Source organism: Limulus polyphemus, unplaced genomic scaffold (assembly GCF_000517525.1).
Source record: "Limulus polyphemus unplaced genomic scaffold, Limulus_polyphemus-2.1.2 Scaffold1516, whole genome shotgun sequence".
Lineage (NCBI taxonomy): Eukaryota > Metazoa > Arthropoda > Merostomata > Xiphosura > Limulidae > Limulus > Limulus polyphemus.
In genome coordinates, this window is record NW_013667126.1 from 242,587 (window position 1) to 261,549 (window position 18,963).

Consider the following 18,963-nt stretch of genomic DNA (forward strand, 5'->3'; position numbering starts at 1 on the left):
TGATATTCATTTTTCGCCATCACGTACAGATATTTCCCAAAACATGTGTACTTTTACATAAATGAATCATTTTCATTAAAATCAGGTCACATTTTGTTATGCTTAAAATGTTGACAACCACTGGCTATAGATTTCTCCAGACCAGTTGCACGTCTTGAGAGTCTTATCGATCAGTCTAGAACCCAAACATAATAATAAAAAATGTTCATTGTGGTAAACAAAATAATAATTTGATCTAAGTAAGTTGTTTTTTTTTCTTTCCAATTTGTAAAAAAATCCTGACATGATAGAAAAAAAATTAATATTATTCTCGAAATCTGCTTAGCAGCATTATGGCAAATCTGTTATTAAAACGAAAACAACTTTTATGAAGTTTAAATTCACAGGCCTGTGTAATTAACTATGTATGAACATGAAATTTATTCCACTTGGTTCCAAAAATTAACATAAATTATCTTAAATCAAAGTATTAGATGTTTATGTTAAGTTGTAAATCATAAAAGTTGCCTTAAATTAAATCAGATGAAAAAAGAGTAGTGTAATATAAATAATGGAATAGGTATCGAGTGTTTAATAATGTTGTTATATTCAAATGTGATAAAAATGTTTTACATGTTGTAACTAAATAATATGTCTGTTATGAAATTGGGCACTGCAATATGTCATGACTTTTGGTCATTCTTATTTTCTCAGTAAAATTACACTTATTTATTTATTACAATTTACTTATGTAGCAATTATTACTGGATTGCTGCTTATCATCTTACTGTTGCTGTTGATATTTCTTCGAAAACGTATCTTAATTGCCATTGCTTTAATTAAAGAAGGAAGCAGGTAGGGGCCCAATTTTGCTATTTTATGTAATGTTAATTTGCAGCTTTGTCAGTTGCTGTTTAGAATTTTAAAAAATATGATTATTGTAAAAATGGTTAAATTTACAGATGGTTAGCTAGGTCTGGAGATATTTGGTTGAATTTTTTTATAATACATAAATACAGTACAATAAATTTTAAAATTTGTCTTCAGAATTCAAGTTCTTTTTTAAAAGGTTGCAGGGGGCTAAAAGGTGCCCCCCAGCAATTTAGTTGGAAGCTTGTTTGTGGGCTTATAACTAAGGAGTTGATCCCTGTAGTTGGTGTGGGACAAATAGTCCACTGTACAACTCTGAACTTAACAACAAAATAAACAAGGCGAAAATATGATTCTTTTTAACTAGTAAGAGTTATTGGGATTGCAAATTTGTCACTGAAAAGGATTATTATTTTGGGTATCACAATACAAATAAAACTATCCTACTCTGGATATTTTATTAACATATTTTCAGAGTACTGTTAAGTGTATTGTTCATGGAAACTTACACATTTTACCTAACTAATATTCCTAATAAAACACATTAAGGAATATAATTTCAAATACAGGTTTTATAATTGATATATGTTATTTTTAACCTTCCTAGTTTATACTTCACACTCACACACATCCGCAACTCTCATACAACTGCTTTACGTTCATGTTGATATTTTTTATCATATAACTATGGAGAAGTGAAATAATTTTGGGTAACTTTGAATATTATTATTGATATGTTAAAGTAAAGAGTGTGAAAAATTGCTCATATTTTTTAAAACATTGGCCTACATGTATCTACATTATTTAAGAGGAAACAAAGTTTTAGCATATATTACAAGTGTATTTTCTACTTGCAGGGCTGTAGGGACAATGGTATCATCACTGTTTTTCCCAATTATTCCATACATCTTTATGTTTGCCCTCTTTGTCTTCTGGGGCTCAGTGTCCCTGTATCCTTCTATCTAGCATGCGTAACATATCAGCATTTTGGAAAAAGTTTTTTTTTTCACACAGTATATGTTATCGTAGTTATTATTAAGGTATTTACCAATAATAAGCATTAAATGAAATAAAAAAATTATGCAATTTTACTGCGGGAGTTTATATATATATAGCTTATTTTCTTTTATTGATAATTAACTTCAAAATACTTGTACATTGCAAATTAATTTTCATAATCAACATTTTGCACAGTAAAGCTGTAGTTGTTTTGAAATTATTCAGTTCAAAATAGATTTTATAATACAGATAATATTTTGTAAATTATTATGCACCTACTTCCAACCTTAAGGCTATGAAAAATTAAAAGCTAGTCAGAGAATCATAATGATGCACATATCTTAAACACACACACAATTTAAATGTAATTAAAGCCTGGCATACAGAGATAATCAGTTTAGTCAAAAATCTATGAAAGTTTTGTACTTGTAATTAAAAGGAAAAAATTAATTTAAGGTTTACAACTATATGTTTGAGTGCACATGTGCAATAGGTTATTAAGTAAACTTTATTAAATGTTGTGAAGGTATTGCATGTTTGTCATGTTTATTTGCCTTTAAAAATAGTCTTTGGGTGAGAATGACAAAACAGAAATGTAGTAGAACATTGTTACCAAATTTGAGTTTGCATCTTGATTGTCAATCATAGATACATTGCATCAGCTGGCCAGCCTTCATTCAGGACTGTTAGTAATACTTCAACAGAAAAGTGTGATCCACATGTGAGTTTCTAGCACTAATCTTGATTAATTAGTTTGCCAAAAACATTTTAGATTTTCTCTGCTTTATTTCAGATACTAGATCTACAAAAAAGAGGATTCAGGTGTTCAACATTCCATCTCTACAGGAACATTAAACATTGTATTAAAATAATGCACCTCTATACCCCCCCAATTTGCCTGTTATCCAGTGTTCTGACTATGGTTCGATCCACTTCTTGTTTAGTGCTGTTGGTAGCCCCAGATTGGCTAGTCTAACCATGGTTTCCTTTTCTTCAGTATTTTCAAGAGTATCCACCTCTGCAACTTCCTCTTTGTCCATCTCTGTTGAAGCAACCTCAATCCAACATTCTACACCCAGACATTCATGCATGCCTTTGCAAAGCATTGGGGTTTAACTTCTACAGTTGCCTTGTATTTGTCTCAGTCTCTCTGTAGATTTACAATGCCCATTTATCAACGGAAATAACACACTTATCACCAATGATGTCTTACAAAGAAATTGAACTCACTTCATCCAAATGTGCCAACCATGTACGTTTTTTACCTGGCTTTTTGAAAAAGGTCTAGCTTTATCGACTACTTTTCGATATTCTAAACATCAGAAATTATTTAAGTCCCCAGTGCTATCTGACCTTCTCAAATCGTTTTGCATCCTTCATTCCAAAAATGTACTATGTATCATCTTCCCCTTAAAATGTATTTTTTGTTGCTGCTGGCCTCTGGATGTCGTAAGTTGGAGTTATTTGCACTGCATGTGCACAGGACTCATTTATCACTCTACTTATGTTCTGTTATACCCAGATAGGTTCTTCCTTCCTAAGACTCTGGCAGCTAGGGAAAGGAATAAATCTCTCTCACCAATTTATTTGCCAGCTATTTCTCATCTCTACGACCGCTTGGACCCCAATAACTTGCTATGTCCCATCAAGGCCCTGAGGTGTTATATGGCTCACACTAACTCCTTTCCAGGTACTAGAAATCAACTTTTTATTCTTTGAGATCCTTCGGTTTCTTGCAACACATCTCTGATTACTTTCACAAAGTCGGTTCGCAAATTGATCTATTCTGGACTATCTTTATATGCAAGGAAACTTCTGCAAGTCACATCTCATCAGATACATCAAATTTCTATGCCTTTCACTGCCTGATTGAATTGTCCACTGGAAGACATTGTGTGGGCTGGTATTTGGACTTCTCCTAATACATTTCTCTCACATTCTTTACACGATCTGGCAGTTTCTTCTTCTGAGGGTATTTTTTTTACTTCTCTTGTCTTTTTACTTTCCAGGGTCTCTTATCTCCTTTTTTTTTTCTCATTGGATCCCACTTTGTAGCGAGTGTTGGCCAGGCAGGTGTGCTTTTATCAATCCAATTCCACACTAGCAACCACTATTTCACTACACTTACTACTGACTGCAACAGGCTCTGTAGAATTTAGGGATGTTCTATAAGACCATCTAGGAGCTCAACAGGTGATATCACCGTACTATGCTGGACTGCTACTTATGGACTATCATAAAGATAAAGGGGATCCTGCCCATCCCTACCAATAATCGGATTGAATAAATCAGGGTTGGTTTGCCTTTAAAAATTTAGGGAACTTGGTTCACCTATTGTACTATTCCTCAGGACTCCCCAATACGCATTACCCCCCAGATTTTACTGGTGGAGCTAGGGAGTCCTTACCACACCTAGGTTTTCAGTCACTGGGGTGGTGGACAGACACTTTTCCTCCAGTGTTAGAGTGAATTCCTCCACTCTTGAAAAATAGGGTGAAGTTGGGGGGCCCTCCTACTAAGGTCCCTGGATGTTTTTTCTCGGATGTCGGTAGGAGTGGCACTAGCCTATGCAGGAGCCTACTCGTAATACTAGTTCAGATTTGATGTTAGGCTGTCCATTGTTCATGGAAGGGGGTCTACTATCTCCTCATAATTCTGAATGCATAGTGGTCTTATCCTAGGTCCTTGGTTGAGCACAGTTGTGGAAGGCTCCTTGAACACTCTGTTGGGGAGTGAGGATGAATGTTCATAATTCCAGGCACGATGAGTTCTATTCCTTTGGTTGAGTAAGGCTTATACGATCCAAGACCCCTTAATTACATCTCTGAGTTGTGGAACCTCAGCTATCTGGTTGGGGCTGGTCTATAGTGATGATCATTCCCATACAATTCCACCATTGATACAGAACTAAGTTCAGGATGAAGAGCATACCTATTCTGGATGTAGTGTGGCTCCCTGACGAGGGTATCAATCTTCTCTTGGCACACCCATGATCTATGCAGATGCTGTCTGTATGGATAATGCCCTCACTGGCACCTCCACCTTCTCAGTGTGGGATTCTAGCTACAAGTGTTAGCAGAGGTAAGTATGTTTTGGAAGTTAACATTTTCCTAAATTAAAATGTATTTCCAATAATACTTACCTCTTCTGACACTCTTTCGCCCATCTTCCCCAGAAAGTGTTGAGAGTTTCATGAAACAAATATCACCAAGAGCAATTAAGTGGAATATAAAAGACTAGAGCGAATGAGAAAAAATCTGACCAATGCTTAGAGGGGCAAAGGAAGAAACCTTGGAGGATGAGTAATAGGTATAAGTGTCAGTGAAAGTAAGTATTATTAAAAATACATTTTCAATTTAGGAAAATGTTAATGCTTGGAAAGACCAAAAGAAAATAAGTACTTAGAGATTTCATTGTCTTTGATGCTAAAAATATAATTTTGAATAGACTTGTCAGTAAAATGTGAACACAACCAGAGGAGAGATAACTAATCCAAGATGAGTACATGAACTCTTATCTTTCTTCATAAACTTAAATGTCTAGTTCTTTCATTTATTTACATTTCTCCAATTGGATTTTCATGCTTACATTGAATTATAATTTTATATTTTGCTTAATGTTTCATTTGCATTCATCTTCAGGGTTATATTTAACTCCACAGTCAACTTATACATATATTAGACTTTTTGTTTTTCTTGTATGCCTTTTTGATATCAGAGATTTTCTGTTGGTTCATGTAGACTATGGAGAACTTGTATTATTTGAATTGAATGATTCTTCTTTTCCTTTAAACAGACAGTTACCGACCAAGCTATGTGCATTTTTACAAAGTTTGAAGGGGATCCCAATCTGTTTAGAGCCCAAATCTACAATCTTTTCGGCCTCTTCTGGGGTATGTTCTTTATTGTAGGGGTTGGCCAGGTTTCACTAGCTGGTGCTTTTGCATCTTATTACTGGACCTTTAAAAAATCAGATGTTCCATCATTTGCTGTTGGTAAGGGTTTTTGGAGGTGTACACGGTAAGTTGTATTTTGGAATATGAAATTTTGTTTTCTTGTTTTTATTTTTCATCTGTCTTTGATTATGTGCAGTATGGTGTTGTTTTTTCCTGCTACATTAAAAACGTGATTATTCAATAAAAATACTAGGTTTCATGACTGCAATTTCTTTTATGAAGTAAACCAACTTAAATTTCATAAAGTAAGCAAATTTGAATCTTGTGAACAGTTTTATCAGCTAAATTAATGAAATGTATCAAACTGTTAAGAAGTAGATTTGATTTAGTTGTACAATGACCCAAAGTATATCTGTATGCAATAAATTTTCAACCTGATAATATGTTAACTTCGAGCAAAGCTACTATTTTCAGGAGAGTAAGGCGTGTAAATAACTAGTTGCAATTAAATAGATAACTGTGGTTCACTGATGAATTTGGTAATGGTTCTGCTATAGCATTAAGTCAAACAATTAAAGATTAGGCTTAATTTATTTTTACTGCAGATTTTCTTTTGATTTTAACTCTGCCTGCCAACACCTGCATAGATAGAATACTTTGTCTTAGAGTTAATATATGTGGTATTCAGGTACACTGATATCCAACAGATAAACTTAATAGTATCTGCAATAACACAGATTGCAGGAATATTACTGCAGAAAATAATTTAAAATATGGACTGTAAAGAAAAAAAACAAACACTTATAAACACAAGTGAACAAATATACAAATTCTTACTCACAATAATTGTGTAAATATTAACCTACTGATTGATTTCTGTTTTGCTTATAATGATTTCTCACTGGCTGCTGGGGTAGAGAGGAATCTCTGTGTTTACCTAAGACAAAGTCAAAAATAATATTTATTTCCCGAACCAAAATTTAGACAAAATGTTAAAGTACAATATACAAAAATACAATGCTGCATGCATCACGAATTATTCCAAATAACACTTATGGTAGAGAAAAACCCCTAACTAATACCAGTCGCCACCTTCCCATGGAGGGAGACATGAGGCCAGAGAGATATGAGTTTGTAGCTGTTGATTATTGCAAATGTAACCTATGTAAAAGAATTAGTACATGTTTATAACTTTTGACACATGTCTAACAAGAAGGTTCTTATTACATGCTGAACATCTGCAGGATTATTTAGAAAAATGTTGGGAATATATCTGGATAAAGATATGTTCTAAAGTAGTTATGGAAGGATGAAATTCATAGCTGTTCTATCACAAGTCTAGTTTTTATATAAATTACTGATCTTCAGGTTAAGTTCTAACCAGTAACTTTGTAAAATCTTTCATTTTCCATTATTGCATGGTACAATATGTGTTCTGTCAACAGGTGCATTTTAGAATTTTTCTGTACATATGATGGACCATTTTTAGTATCAATATTTTTTCATTTCTGTTTTGAATGTTTTTGAATTTATGCTCTAATCATAGGTTTTTAATCTGTTTGTTTTTTTCTGTACAGGTTATCTTTCTTTCTGCTGAAAGCTTATTTAAATTTGGGGTTAATTATCATATTTTGTTTTGCTGAGAATTTGCTTGATGAATTCTGTTGCCGATTTTTTTGAACTTCTGATATTATCTACTATCTACTTATTACTAATCTAAAGATTAGTAATAAGATCTGCTTTAAAGATCTTTCTTTAACTGAAAAAAGTATTTCATAGAATGAAAGATTTGTGGAATGTTTTGTCATGTAGATTAGTATAAGATACATGTATAATTCGCATTCTTTCAGCTTCTTAACCCTAAGTTTTCTGCTCAAGTAGTTTTTTTTCCAGTGTGGATGCAAAATCATCCTTCATTTTTCCATATTATCTGGCTTTGTTAGACAAATTATTGTACTGACATTTAACCCTATGCACACAGGTGGAGGTCAAAGTGTGAATGCCATGGCCTTTTACAGAGTGCCATTTAATGTCGTATTATGTATTTGATGTCAGAACTATCAACTATTCATTTTGCCCCATATTGCTGATTTAGTGACAGTTCATGGTATGCAAGAGTAAATACCAGAAACGGTATACAGGGATACTGAAAACCACTGTAGATATGCATTTTGAAAGTTCAGTAGGTTATGCAAATACAATATGCAACTGTACAATGGACAAATTTTGTTTTATTCTTCGTATGAACATCACCTTGCACTCCGACTTGTTAAAATACGAGTCAGACTTATGACTTCAACTCACAAACATATCTTAAGTACAAATACATTTGTAACACATATGATTTTTTGTGTAAAACAGACTTGTACGTTTTACTAAAAGCTTGTCACATTTCATGTAGATACACATATTAAATTCGAAATTATAGTCAGCATACCTTCTCAAGTGGACCAACCCCATGCACATTCAATTAAAGGGCTTCCAGCATATGCTTCAACATTGCTTCCTGATTGCTTCAACATTCTCTTTGTTTTGCTAAAGGAGTTTCTATACTTATATTGGAAACATGTTTCAAAAATTATATAGCTTTTGTTTTAACTTCATATTATATGGTGTCATAGAGTGAGGCCTTATTCATTTGGCTGTCAGTAGAATTAATTCTTTGCACTTTCTGTTTTGTTTAAAAATATTTTTTAGTGTTGTTTTTTAGCTGCTTACATGCCTTTAATCATTATTATGTTACGTTTTCTTCACATAACATTTCACTTATTCAAATGTCTCAAGTGAATGCTGAGAACTGACTGCTTTTCTGGTTATTATCAAATTTTATGACAAATTTACTGACCACAAAAACCCAAGAAAATATTAGTTTTCAACATAATAAACATATCTGTTTTGTAGTTACTTTCTTACTCCTTGTTCTTTTGCTGTTAATTCTTTGTTGTTTTCATCTTCAATTTAGGAAGGTTCTAGTCCTATCTTATCTGTTCAGAAGTCATCTTGATGATAGTTCCGACACAGTGATCAGTCTTTTTGGCAGCCATCTTTTCTTCTACCCTTTTTTTTGTTTAGTATACTGAAGATAGTTTTTTTCTGCTAATAGACAAAAAAACAACAAGTATTAAAAAATTATGAATTTGAAAATGAAAATTTATAAAATTTAATCCTTACTTTGGTCTATAGATAAGTGTATAAAGCTGCCAAAGTAGGGATTAAATTTTGTAAATTTGTGATTGTGGTTTTAAATCTTGTTTCAGTACTTTTTGTAGCAACATCCCCACTTCATTTTAAAAGTCATAATTTTTTTAATACTCTTGTTTGTATACTTTTTAAGTTATACCTGTATAAATTATATACTTTACCTTTAGAAACTGTCATGTGTTTACCCATCGATACGTAGCACCGTCCTTTGGGTTGCAAAGATATGTGCATAATTTGTTTACTATTTATAATATACCTGTATATCTATGGATTTTTATTGCAGAAGACCACCATCAAACCAAGTACTGTGAGAGAATATTGGACCAAATGGCTTAGTTATTTTTGCTCTAGGCTATCTGACATGATCAGTCAGTCAACTAAAATAGTAATTGTTTTAGAAATTTTTAAAAACTTGTAGCAGATCACTTTTCGACCTTTTTCACTGTAACTCAAGGTATAGTGTTGTTTTGTTGTGTCTGTGTATCCCAGTAGGGTTTTGTTGGAAAAGGTTTTTATAAGGCAGTTTTTGGGAAAGAGGTTTTCTTTCAGCCGCCATTTTTTTCCCTTGTGGATTCCTACTGTTAAGTACTACCATACTTAATGATAAGCAGCTTGAAACTAATCTTTTTCTCATGATGTAGGTTTGCTAGGGGATGTTCGTTCCTTAATTTTTTCCTTTGTAGTATACATTTATTCTTTTGTTCTCATTCAATCTGTATGTATTTATACTTTTTATATATCAATATTATCAGTTATCATCTTGGTTCTGTGGCCTTTGGATCGCTCATCATTGCGATTGTCAGAATGATTCGTGTCATGCTGGAATACATAGATAACAAGTTGAAAAAATATGATAACCAAGTAACCAAGGCTCTACTTTGGTAAGTTACATCCTAATCTTAAAAATACTTATGAAAATGGGATAGATAACAGGAAACTATACATTTACACACAAGTTTCATGTACCACTGAACATACTACTATCATAAATGTTTACTGTTTAAAATTAAGAATTAAGGGATTTCGTTTAAATAAATGCTAAATTATTTTGGCAAGAGGTTTATTTCTTCTTCATGAGTTATAGATTCCTCACTTGTAGGCAGTGCAATTTGATATACTTCTCACAAGTTATTAGGTTACCAATGGAGTGTCCTTGATAAGCCTTTGCCAGTGTCTCCAAAAAGAGGCCCAGTCCACCACTGTTTGTATATCACCTGAAATCTGTAACTAATTTATTTTGCACTTTGTGTTAGCTGTAGAGCATCATAAGTTAATGAAAGTGTGGCAGTGACTTTAAGGCTAACTGCCCTAGATTAGAGAGTGGGTAAACTCATGGTTCACGTATGAAGTGTATTTGAACTTTAGGCCTAATTGTCAGTTTTTGGTGCCTTTTGGAATTTGTATTGAAATATAATGCTATTGCATTGTTTATAAACCACCTTGCGTGTTTGTTTATGTTACTGAAGTAATTATCTTTAAAGTTAATGTTATAGACTTTGTAGTTTTGTGCTCATATAGAACAATGCATGTTTAATATTGTTCACTTCTACTCCTGTATAAATGTAAAAGTACCACTGTACAATTAGCTAATGGGAATATTGGGTTTGTTTGTGAACTACATGCATACATGTATGGACTGATGGATGCACATTGTCCTTTTAATTACATAGATTTCTTTAATGAAGTCTTGCCTAATCTTTTTCAGTATAAGATATTTATTTATATTTTAACATAAACATACATGTTTATACATGCATATAGACTGATGCTTCAGTTAGCATGATGTTGAGGAGTAAATGTTTAATGATAATTTTGGTAAAAGATTCATCATAGTTGATATAATATTTTTATTTTCAAACTTACAGGTGTTGCAAGTGTTGTTTCTGGTGTTTGGAGAAGTTCCTCAAGTTTATCAACAAAAATGCCTATATAATGGTAATATTGTATCATTTTGCACACTTTATAATTCAAACATTATTTCACAATCATTGCACATGTTTTTTTTTTGTTTTTTTATCTTCTTTGGCAAAAAGAATTACTTATACAATAAGTATTAAAGAAAAAGGGGTTAAAATAAGCAGTATACAACCTTTGGTAATCTCGATACATGTTTTGACAGACCAGGTAGTAAAGATAACTGATTTTTTAGAACATCTATTCAGTCATCAAGATTGGTTAACACTTAAACTATCTGCTTAGTAAGCTGGAGTGATTGACATTATTAGAATACCTATTTAATGAGCAGAAATGACTGTCTCATTTAGAACGTTTGTTTAGTTGGTAGGAATGATTATTTTATTTAGAATATCTGCTCAGAAAGTATAAATCATGTACTTGATTCCAAAATATGTTCAGTTGGTAAGGAATTACATTTATAATGAATTACTCTTGTATAAGATTGTAACATCTTCCGATACGGCACTTACCTCCTCTCACAAAATTAGCTATTCTTGTTCAGTGCTGCCCTCTATATGCGAACTTTTCTTTACACATACCACAAACCTTCTGCTCCCTCCCTTGTTGGAATTGCAAGATTCCAACATCTCTCTCATGCAAATCATAGTGTATCACATCCCCACCAATACGAGCATGACATGCTCACGGATCGCATATGACTCCCTCTATACTCCTCTACTGAACTATCACTTCTCGTTTGGCAACGCTTGTGTTCGGATGTGCTCTTTTGTTTGTTTAATGCTTCATGTTCAACTTTGTTTCCTCACGAAGTGGTTTTTTTTTTTTTAAATAAATGTGCTTTCATCCAGCCTGTTTATTCTATTAGTATTTATTAGTTAATTCTAGTTTCTTTATTTTCTGCACTTGACTTTGGTGAACTTTTCTATGCAATGAATTCCAAAGTTAGTGTTACCACTTCGGGGGTTACAGCAACGAACAGCATTTTTTCTCAAGCCTCGGGTGTGGGCAACCCAACGGTGGATTTATCTGCTTTTATTCGCCTGGAGCTCAAACATTACATGGGACAACCTTTTTCCCCAGGCTGGTTCTGTGCAGACTAATAAGGACTTTGGTCGTCTTTTTCCACCTCCAGATTTTGCTGTTCCTTCCCATTCCCAACCTGATAAATCTACTAGGACTAATGCGGTCTTTATGAATTTTGTTTCTCAGGTTTGTGTTGTTTTATCCCTTTCCCCTATTTCTTATGCACCTCGTCCTTCCTTATTGCATGAACAATCTTACGAATCCTTTTTGGTTTTTCCTCCCTCACCTGATATTTGGGTTCATACTGATCACTTTGCCTCGCAATTAAGTGAGGGGATTAGCATGCTGCACCCCTTGTGGACTTCAGATCCATTCACACCATCGTGCTGACTTTTCATTTTTAGATCAGCAATTGTTTCCTTATTGCCTATTTGAGGGGCAGCTCCCGAATCATCTGTCAGTCTTACCCATGCCCAATATTCTCACCTGCATCTTACCCTTACAAATCTATTACGGTATCTTTCTTCCATACAGCTCTTATTAGAAGATCTCCACAGAAATCCTGAGGGGGTTACAGCAGTGGTACCTGGGATTATTCTGGATCTGTCCTTGGCTATCCCTTGTCCTCTTTTCTTAGGGGATGTTATTGCTATTTGGATGATACCAGATGTCAAGTTCCCACGTTGATAGCTCAGAGCTAATCCTCATGTCATACCCGTGAATCAGAGTGGTTCTCAATCCCTTGGTCCTTGGGTTTGAGGTGAACACGGTATGATCCTCATCCTACTTTTGTGCGGATGTCAGTACTCTGTGGGCAGGTTTTGGATGTAGTTGACTTACCAAGTATGGTCTGCAAAGCCCTAACCATTCTACACCTAGGGGCACATGCTTTGTTTACCCACCTTTCTCATTGTGGGATTGAATTACAGTATATTTCTATGGTTAGGATCAATTTCTTGCCACATTCTATCTCCCACTAAGATGTGCTCCTCTCATTTCTGCCCTTATATTTTACACATTCCACAATTGGGTGAATTGTATACCTGGCTCAGAAGTAGTGTGATTCCCCTCTTCTCATCTTTGGATCTGAATTTCTCATTTCCAGTGGTATCCTTCTGTCATTACCTCGCACTGGTCCCCCCTCCTTATCAATGTGGGATTGTAGCTAATCTTGTGAGAGGGAGCTATAATTTTCCTTTACTGAAAATGTATTTCCAATAGGTATTTCCCTCCACTCACCCTTCCTCCCCACTTTTCTCCAGTGCTGACATCTTCCACCAAACTTTGAAGTGATAATTCTGTAGAGGAAATGTCAAAGATGGTCAATTAATTATAAATGTGATAAAGAAAGCTCATATTTTTGTTCATAATTGTATTTATTTTTCACTGTTAATTAAGGGGAATTAATATTTAACTAAAAGGAGTAATGGCCACTAGTGCCATCTGCTGATCAATATAGCTTTAACAGGATGTATGGCAAGTAAACCTATACTGATTTAATATGCATGAAGATACATCTACTGTCTGAATAGCAACTGGAATTGAAATGACAAAAATGATTACATAAGAAGTTCTGTCATTTCAGAGTCACAGAAGTATAATGTGTTATATGTAATTTACTGTTTTTGAATGTCACAGAAAAGTGTAACTATGACAGTTTATATTATTATTAAACTTTCTCATAATCATCATTTCAAAATGATCTACCAAAATGAGTTAAGTGTTCCATCATGTTTGAACAAAACAAAGAGAAAAATCTATTTTCATACCTGCCACTCAATTTTCCTGTTTTTAGATTACAAATACATATGAATAAATGATATTAAATGTAAATAAAATTGTTGTAAAAATTGTATTTTTAATTATAGCATCCAGTATACTGATGTTTGATACTATTTTGTTTTTAAACTAATGCAGCTGAATTGTAAAAATTGTGTACTTTTTTTGATTAGCAAGAAACATGCTAAACTTAAATTTACTTTATGAAGACAGGTATTGTTTTTTATTTAACACAGATTGCTGTATATGGTAAGAATTTCTGCACCTCAGCAAGAGAAGCATTCAGTCTGTTGATGAGAAATATTGTTAGGTAATCTTTATTTTGTGACTGTGTATAAGAGAGAGAGAAGAGAGAAAATTTTGCTCAGCAAATTACATTTTCAGAATTTTTTTAAAATACTGTATGTTCGATTTATGTTAAAAACATTGTGAAATCCACATCAAGAATGTAGCTCAATACATAATAGAAATTTTATATATATTTATGACTTTTTAGTTTCATATTTGTTTTAAATTAAAGAAAAATATACTTAATATATTTCAGAGTGGTTGTTTTGGACAAGGTGACAGACTTTTTGTTATTTCTTGGAAAAGTGGTTGTTGTTGGAGCAACAAGTAAGACTTTTTTGATAATTTTGTTTAATTATGTTGAAGTAATAAATGAATAGGCTTGAAGTAATTTTCCATTTTTAAATTGTAGCGAAGTTCATTGAAACGTGTTTAGCTGAGATTGGTAATTTGGTTAATGCATTTGACCTAGGAATGTTTTGTTCAACATTGTTAAAAAGATCAGGACGAACAGTAAAGATATGGATGAATTGAGCTTGCTTATCATAAGCCATAAAGAGCTTGTAAGACATTCTTTATTACAATAAAACTTGTTTTTGTAATATTAAAGGCTATTGTCAAACATGTTTAGACATATTAAGTATTTTTATGTATTTATAAGTAAAATACAAGTATCTGTAAATAATTGATTGCATTCAAAAGTTAGTTTTTGATCAAAGAACTATTTTCAGAAATTCGTTCCATTACCATTGAAAGCTAAGTTGATAAATGTTTCTCAAGAACTTAAATTATTGCCACTAAATAAAAATTGCAGGGTTAATTTAAAGGCATTAATAAAAAAACACGTTTTATAATTTTCCTTGTGCGTAGTCTGTCTATATGGGATATTTTCTTTATTCTAAACATTATAATCAATAACATTTTAATGTGGGTGTATGTTACTGATTTTCATGCAAACTTAACATTGTATCTTACACTTATTGTTTGAGTATTCTAATACAAGATTACTTAATACATTCCAGAAACAAACAGCAATTTAATTTTTAGTTACCTCTGTAATACAAGTATCAAAGTGAAATGTAAATCATGTTTAAAAAAATATTTTAAACAGTTTTTGACAATTAATAAAACTTTTTGCAAAATCTAATAGTTAGTACTGCACTTTTTCTCACTTCACAGGGAAAATGTGTTTAAGCATCAGGGTTTCCATAGAGCCTTTTATATTAGAAAAAAAAGTAAGTTTGTTTTAAAATAAAAAATTAAATTCGTGCTATTTCATTAATTATTATATTTTATGACAAGGTACTTTACTTTTACTCACATACGTAGGTATTCTCGTTCAATGCTGCCCTCTATTTGCAAAATTTTTGTCACATACCAAGAGCCTTGGTTCACAGTTTTAACTGAATCTCACATGCAAATTATCTTGCGATAAACCTCCATCAATAGACACACCCCAAAGACACGTGACTCCCTCTATGCTATTCTACCTAACTATCACTTCTCGTTTGTTAGTGCTCATGTTTGAATGTTTAATTTAATGCTCTCTCTTTGAATCTTAAATTTTCAAATTGATTATTTACAAGTTTCCTACATATTTTATCTAGTTTTAATTTGTACCTCATTCAGTCATGGTATTATTTTATTTTCTACCCAGTTATGGAACTTATTCATTTTTCCGTGCGTTTCTTTCTTTACCGACACAGTTGCGTTTGGTTTTCATTTGCATTATGAATTCTGAGTTTTCCTCTAGAATGAGAGATATACAATATAATCAATAATGACTCCATACGGTTGAGAGTAGGGTGGTGGTGTTGTGCTGGTGTAGTTGGCAGATATCCTCCAGAAAGATGCTCCATATCTGCATGGGCTTATCCAAGTGGGTGATGTAGGTTTGGAGTGAATCGTCATAATGATTGGGATCCCTCATCCTACCCCCACATGGAAATCGGTTCCCAGTGGTTGAGTTTTGAATTTAGAGCTGAACCAAACACAATATGTCCTCACACATGTGGTGTGCTGACATATATATGCATTTCATCCCTTCAGTTGGAATTCCTTATTCTACCCTGCATGGAAATTGGTTCCCAGCAGTTGAGTTTTGGATTTAGAGCTGAACCAATCACAATAATTCCTCACATGTGTTCAGGGGGTGCCTGGTACCTCACTAATTTTGCCTTGGGGGCACTGCCCTGTTTTTGTGGATCATGGCGAGTGCACTTTTTGGTTGCTCTAGTTCTTCTTCTTGCTCTGGTCTTTAGTGTCTTTATGCCAGAGATATTACTGTGTTTGAGGTAGTCCGGTTTGTTTGAATTGTGTGGAATATATTTGTATTTCACTCTGCTTACATGTGCCCTGTTTCCTTATCAGTGGTGGGATTTCTCCATCCAATCAGCTGAACTTGAGGTGAAGACAACATGATCCTCTTTCCTACCCTCGCATGGATGTTGGTTCCTGGCAGTTGGGTTTTGGATTGTAGTTGGCTTACAGACGGTATGATTCTCGTCCTACCCCTGCATGGATGTTGGTTTCCGGCAGTAGAGTTTTGGACACAGTTGACTTGCTGTAGATAGTTGGTCATGCCCTAGCCACTCTACACCTTGGGGCACGTCCCTTATTTCATCCACATTCTGTTCATCAGGGAGATTGAAATTATAATATGTTGAGGTTCGGATCACTGTCCAACCATTTTCTTTCCCATTGGGATGTGCTCCTCATAATTTTCCACCTGGATCTGTCACATCTTTTCTACATATAATCCTCTTATCAGAGGATTCCCTCATGAGGGTGTCCTTCATACGCTTTCTCCCTTGAATTGGTTCCTCCACCTATTCAGTGTGGGATTCTAGCTATGTATGTATGTGAGCAGAAGTAAGGTACCTTGTCATTACGTTATAATTTTCTTACACTGAAAATATATGTACAACAGGTACGTACTTCCATTCACTCTTCCCACCCTTCATCCCCACTGTCAGCTGGTGCTTAGGTTTCTGTCTAAACTCGAAGTGGTACTTAGGTAGAATAGTACAGAGGGAGTCGCATGAGTCATGTGTATGTGGGGCAAGTATTTTGGTTTGTCGCATGATAATTTGCATATGAGATTCAGTTTAACCATGTGAACCGAGGGGTATGTGGGAGTGAAAGGTTTGTGGCACACAAAAAACTTTTGCAAATAGAAGGCAGCACTGAACAAGAATAGCTATGTATGTGAGTGGAAGTAATTAACTCTTGGAAATATATTTTCAGTGCAGGTAAATTATAACTTTAGCTAATTAAAACAAAATTATTTCTAGCTCTAGCATCTTTCTACATCTTCAGTGGTGAAGCTGATATTCCACAACTGAAAATAGATATCTCGGTGAATTATTATCTAATGCCTGTCATTGTGAGTATTATCAGCTTTTCATTGTATTTATGCTACTGTTTTCTGATAGTTATATTCATATAATATTTCAATAAAGCTTTGCATCAAAAGGTTTACCTACAGTGATTAGGAGCATATTTATTGTTTGGTCAGAATTAATTTATTTTTTCATTTTTGATCTACATCTATTAAGCTACTGTCATTCCAGGTAATCTTTTTTTAGTATGCATAGAAAAAGTTAACTAGCAATGTATGTATTGTAACATTATAGGCTGGTAAAGTATTTGGCATCATCTGTCTTTTAGCTCTTCTTTTCATCAACTATTAAAATATATATATATTTAGTAATAGACCAAATATGTTCCTTAAATAAAGTTTTTTATTTCTTCATCTTGGATTTTTAAAAATTCTAAACTTATTCAATCTCATTAACACACTACTATGTCCAGGATATAAGTAGATTTTTGTTCTTTCTCTGACTAATCCTGATGCTCAAATCTGGTAAGGATGTGGTATTTTTAGGTGAAATTGATTTCCACATGAGTATAAGATAGGACCATTTTATAGCAAGAGATTTGTGCAGGATAAATACAGAGTGAATATGAATTTAGCTAAATGACTGAGTTTTAAGCAAAGAAAGTAATGAGACTGGATACGTGATGTAAAGTGAAAAACAGTCTTTATTTATACGCAAAGCAAAAAAATAGTGTGTGTAATTGTCACTTCTAACTCGATCTGCAAATTGATCAACAGTTTTCATCCCACAAGATGTCTTTGCATTGACCTGTTCACTTTAGGAACCAAGCAGAACTGATAACAGTCTAATGCTCCGTACTAATAAGAAACGTCAAATTGACCCATAGTGATTTCCTGTAGAGTGACAACAAAGTAGTTCTGAGTTCTCTGAGTAACTGAGTTCATGAGAAATAAATAAAGAGAATAAAATACTGGACACAATTGTGTATTAGCACAAGGAATGATCTTTATTCAGAATACAGTGTATGTATTTACGTCACATGTTGGATGGTTGCCTTTTACTGGAGAACTAGATCTGAAGTTCCAGACTGACTAAATGATAATGTCAGGTTTATCCAGAGCAATAAGTGCTACCAGTGTGACTGGTCATTCCCATTCATACTTAAGGGAGGTTATAACCTCCAAGCATAATCTGTTCGATCATCGTAGGACACTGTTGTTGACATCCTCGCACAACATACAGCATTACAACCATACTGCCAGTGGGCAGACTAGGTTTCACCTCAAGAGAATGAAAGCATCTTAATGTCTTTCTTGATCACATGCTGTGCAAAAACTACACTGTCCAGAATACATGACAAGCTCTGAAAAACACCATATTAAAATAAGAAGGTAGAAAATGCATATAATATGTTTATATACCACATGTGTAGATGTAATTTTGAATCTGAGCACTATAAATTACTAGATCAAATATTGTCAGCAGAATTAGCTATGCTATCTTTAGGTTTCTATCCTATTTTTTGGTATGTTAAAGAGCAGTAAAATGTGCTTTGTACATGTAGCAACATCTATACATCAAACATCTTCTAACTGTTGAAATAATCTAAACCTTGACATTGATATTTCGGCCCGGCATGGCCAGGTGGTTAGGGCACTCGACTCGCAGTCT

The 18,963-nt window shown here is 33.7% G+C and overlaps 1 protein-coding gene across 1 annotated transcript in view; it reads left to right on the forward strand.

The window, feature by feature from the left end:
- Nucleotides 1-18,963, forward strand: part of LOC106463916 (choline transporter-like protein 2) — a 62,969-nt gene that overhangs the window by 42,455 nt on the left and 1,551 nt on the right. Inside the window, exons 12-20 of the mRNA XM_022391552.1 lie at nucleotides 735-834; nucleotides 1,707-1,799; nucleotides 2,497-2,569; nucleotides 5,644-5,867; nucleotides 9,697-9,825; nucleotides 10,810-10,879; nucleotides 13,900-13,973; nucleotides 14,208-14,278; nucleotides 17,245-17,340. Coding sequence (XP_022247260.1) covers nucleotides 735-834; nucleotides 1,707-1,799; nucleotides 2,497-2,569; nucleotides 5,644-5,867; nucleotides 9,697-9,825; nucleotides 10,810-10,879; nucleotides 13,900-13,973; nucleotides 14,208-14,278; nucleotides 17,245-17,340 — 930 coding nt within the window. The remainder of the gene's footprint in view (nucleotides 1-734; nucleotides 835-1,706; nucleotides 1,800-2,496; nucleotides 2,570-5,643; nucleotides 5,868-9,696; nucleotides 9,826-10,809; nucleotides 10,880-13,899; nucleotides 13,974-14,207; nucleotides 14,279-17,244; nucleotides 17,341-18,963) is intronic.